This window comes from Cyprinodon variegatus, unplaced genomic scaffold (genome assembly GCF_000732505.1).
Source record: "Cyprinodon variegatus isolate N-32 unplaced genomic scaffold, C_variegatus-1.0 Scaffold506, whole genome shotgun sequence".
Taxonomy (NCBI): Eukaryota; Metazoa; Chordata; class Actinopteri; order Cyprinodontiformes; family Cyprinodontidae; genus Cyprinodon; species Cyprinodon variegatus.
The window spans coordinates 240,446-244,323 of record NW_015150959.1 but is presented as its reverse complement, the minus strand read 5'-3'; the positions used below and the strand labels follow the sequence as shown (position 1 = coordinate 244,323).

The 3,878-nt window shown below is 46.1% G+C and overlaps 1 protein-coding gene across 1 annotated transcript in view; it reads left to right on the top strand.

Moving 5' to 3' along the window:
• The window catches only part of LOC107094788 (gap junction alpha-1 protein), a 6,961-nt gene extending 3,324 nt beyond the window's left edge, over nucleotides 1-3,637 (top strand). The window contains exon 2 of the mRNA XM_015390628.1: nucleotides 1,314-3,637. Coding sequence (XP_015246114.1) covers nucleotides 1,330-2,493 — 1,164 coding nt within the window. The 5' untranslated portion in view covers nucleotides 1,314-1,329 and the 3' untranslated portion in view covers nucleotides 2,494-3,637. The remainder of the gene's footprint in view (nucleotides 1-1,313) is intronic.
• Nucleotides 3,638-3,878: the final 241 nt, after the last annotated feature.

Sequence of the window (3,878 nt, the reverse complement as noted above, 5' to 3'; positions counted from 1 at the left end):
AGACCGGTATTTCCCACTGTCTCTCAGTCCAGAGACCAGTATTTCCCACTGTCTACCAGTCCAGAGACCAGTATTTCCCACTGTCTCCCGGTCCAGAAACCAGTGCTTCCCACTGTCTCTCTGTCCAGAGACTAGTGGAGACCTGAAGATGGTGAGAAATACTGGACTCTGGACCAGCAGACAGTGTGAAACACTGTTCTCTGGAGACAGTGGAAGACACTAGCCTAAGGACCCGGAGATACTGGGAAACACTTGCCTCAGGACCAGGCGATAGTTGGAAACAATGGTCACTGGACCAGGAGACACTGGGAGACAGTGGGAAGTACATGTTTCTGGACCAGAAGACAGTGGGAAACACTGGCCTCAGGACCAGGAAATACTGGGAAACACTGGGGAAAACTAGTGTCTGGACCTGGAGACACAAGAAGACAGTGTGAAACACTGGTCTATGGACAAGGAGATAGTTAGAAACACTGGTCTTTGGACAATTAGACACTGGGAAATAGGGGTAAACACTGGGCTCTGGACTGTGAGACACACTATTGTCTGGACCAGGAGACACAGGCAAACTCCAGTGTTTGGACAAAGATACCAGTGTCTCCCCATGTCTCCCTGTCCAAAGACGCCATCTCCCAGTTAAGGGAACAGTGTCCTTGTCTAAAGACCAGTGTTTGTCACTGTATCCTGGTCCAGAGACAAGTCTTTTCCACTGTTTTCTAGTGTCTCCTGGTCCAGAGAATAGTTTTTCCCATTGTCAGCAACAGTGGCGTCGGGTGCAGGAGTTTGCCCTGCAATCGGAGGGTTGTTGGTTCGAGCTCTGGCTTTCAGTGTTGTTGTGTTGTTGTTGAAGACACGTCACCTGCATTGCCTACTGATTTTGGTCAGAGGGCCCTGTGGCACCAGTGTGCGGCAGCCTCGCTGCAATCAGTGAGTCCTAGGGCAGCTGTGGCTTCAAGGTAGATTGCCACCATCAGTGTTTGAGTGTGTGTGTGAATGGATGAATGACTGAATGTAGTGTAAAACACTTTGGTCAAGTCCCCTGACTTGAAAAAGCACTATATAAGTACAGGTTATGTATCATTGCCTCAAGTGTTCCTCACTAACTTCCAGTTTCTCTGGGATATTCAATGCATTGTTTCATCAGACCTTTCATTTGTTCAATTATTTTCTTTTAGTTTAGTTTAATCAAATTAAAGTTTCAAACAATTAAAATTACAAAAGCTAAAACTGTTCTTTACAAACACTTATCGTTTAAGCACCAGTATCTCCTCTATCTCTGTGTTTAGATATTAACCTTGTGATTTCTCTTACAGCTCCCACTCCTGAAGAATGGGTGACTGGAGTGCTTTGGGTCGTCTTCTGGACAAGGTTCAGGCCTACTCTACTGCTGGGGGGAAGGTCTGGCTGTCGGTTCTCTTCATCTTCAGGATCCTGGTGTTGGGTACTGCAGTGGAATCAGCGTGGGGAGATGAACAGTCTGCCTTTAAATGTAACACCCAGCAGCCTGGGTGTGAAAATGTCTGCTATGACAAATCCTTTCCCATCTCTCATGTCCGTTTTTGGGTCCTCCAGATAATTTTTGTCTCCACACCCACGCTCCTGTACCTGGCTCATGTTTTTTACCTCCACAGGAAGGAACAGAAACTTAACAGAAAGGAGGAGGAACTGAAAGCAGTGCAAAACGATGGTGGTGATGTTGACATCCCGCTGAAGAGAATAGAGATGAAGAAGATGAAATATGGCATAGCGGAGCATGGCAAAGTGAAGATGAAGGGGGCCTTACTGAGAACCTACATTGTTAGCATCTTTTTCAAGTCCTTGTTTGAGGTTGGTTTCCTGGTGATCCAGTGGTACATGTACGGCTTCACATTGTCTGCAGTCTACACGTGTGAGAGGTCACCATGCCCACACAGGGTGGACTGCTTCCTGTCTCGTCCAACTGAGAAGACCGTCTTCATCATTTTCATGCTGGTTGTCTCTCTGGTTTCTCTCTTGCTTAACATCATTGAGCTTTTCTACGTATTCTTTAAGAGAATTAAAGACCGTGTAAAGGGAAAGCAACCACCCACCCTCTACGCCAGTGGAGGGACTCTGAGCCCCACCCCTAAAGAGCTGTCCACATCCAAGTATGCTTACTACAACGGCTGCTCTTCCCCAACTGCTCCCCTCTCACCATTGTCCCCCCCAGGTTACAAGCTGGCCACCGGGGAGCGAGGAACCGGGTCATGCAGAAATTATAACAAACAGGCCAATGAGCAGAACTGGGCAAATTACTCTACGGAGCAGAACCGTTTGGGCCAAAATGGTGCAGGGAGCACGATTTCAAACTCCCATGTTCAAGCCTTTGACTTTCCTGAAGATACACATGAGCAAAAGAAACTCCCCTCATCAGCTGGACATGACCTGCAGCCTCTGGCTCTCATTGATGCCCGGCCTTGTAGCCGGGCTAGTAGCAGGATGAGCAGAGCGAGGCCAGATGACCTGGATGTGTAAGCCTTGGCCACTCCTTCCATGTCTGTCCAACTGTCAAGGTTCCTCTATGCAGGCAGAAGATCAGGCAAGGATTGATAGCATGTTCCTCTAAACTGGGACTAACCTCAGTGGCAGTCCTTAGAGTAGACACTCCTGAGAAATAATAAACTTCATTAAAACTGAAATGTCTTCTAACCCTTTTTAAAGGTACAGGTTGCATATAATTAATGCTGTAACTTCCAAAAATGTTAAAAGAGTAAAAAAACAAACCACTGGACTTTGTTTCCAAGTTTAAAAATGTTTCGCTTCCCATCTAGGAAGCTTTTTCAATTCAAAATTCCTAGATTAGAGTTGAGTAAATCTGGAAGCTTTATAGAGTTGTAAAGGCTTAGAAACTGAAAAAAACACATCCATCCCTTGGTAATGCAGAGTCGTTGAAGTCGTTGTTGGTCTGCTACAACCATTCACACATGGACTATTGGATGGCATCAAAAAGGTCAGGTAGTTCAACAAGGGAATAGTAACCTAGAACAGTTACTGGTTAATTGAAATATAACAATTCAGAACCCTGGAACTCTATTTGTCTGGGTTTGGATCGGTTCTGATTCAGGTAAGGACACGGCTAATGGAGAATGAGCAGATAGCTGGTAGGAATGACAGGTTGCTGAAAGGAACCTCATTTTCATGTCCTCCTGCCATATCATCTGCTATTATTTGCAGCCCCTGTCAATTTGTCATCTATAGTCCAACAACAAGACGGTCCTCTATAGTCTGACCTTTAAGTTGTCCTCTATAGTCCGACCGTCATGTTGTCCTCTATAGCCCCACCGCCATGTTGTCCTCTATAACTGGACCATCATGTTGTCCTCTACAAACTGACCATCCTGTTGTCCTCAATAACCTGACCGTCATGTTGTCCTCTATAGTCCGACCATCCTGTTGTCCTCTATAGTCCGACCATCATGTTGTCCTCTATAGTCCAACCATCATGTCCTCTATAACCTGACAGTCATGTTGTCCTCTATAACCTGACCGTCATGTTGTCCTCTATAACCGTACCATCATGTTGTCCTCTATAACCGTACCATCATGTTGTCCTCTACAAACTGACCATCCTGTTGTCCTCTATAATGTGACCGTCATGTTGTCCTCAATCGTCCGACCATCATGTTGTCCTCTATAGTGCAACCGTCATGTTGTCCTCAATCGTCCGACCATCATGTTGTCCTCTATAGTGCNGTTGTCCTCAATCGTCCGACCATCATGTTGTCCTCTATAGTGCAACCGTCATGTTGTCCTCAATCGTCCGACCATCATGTTGTCCTCTATAGTGCGACCGTCATGTTGTCCTCTATAATGCGACTCCAATGGCTTCTGCATTAGGAACTGAGCTTTCAGTCCAGTGT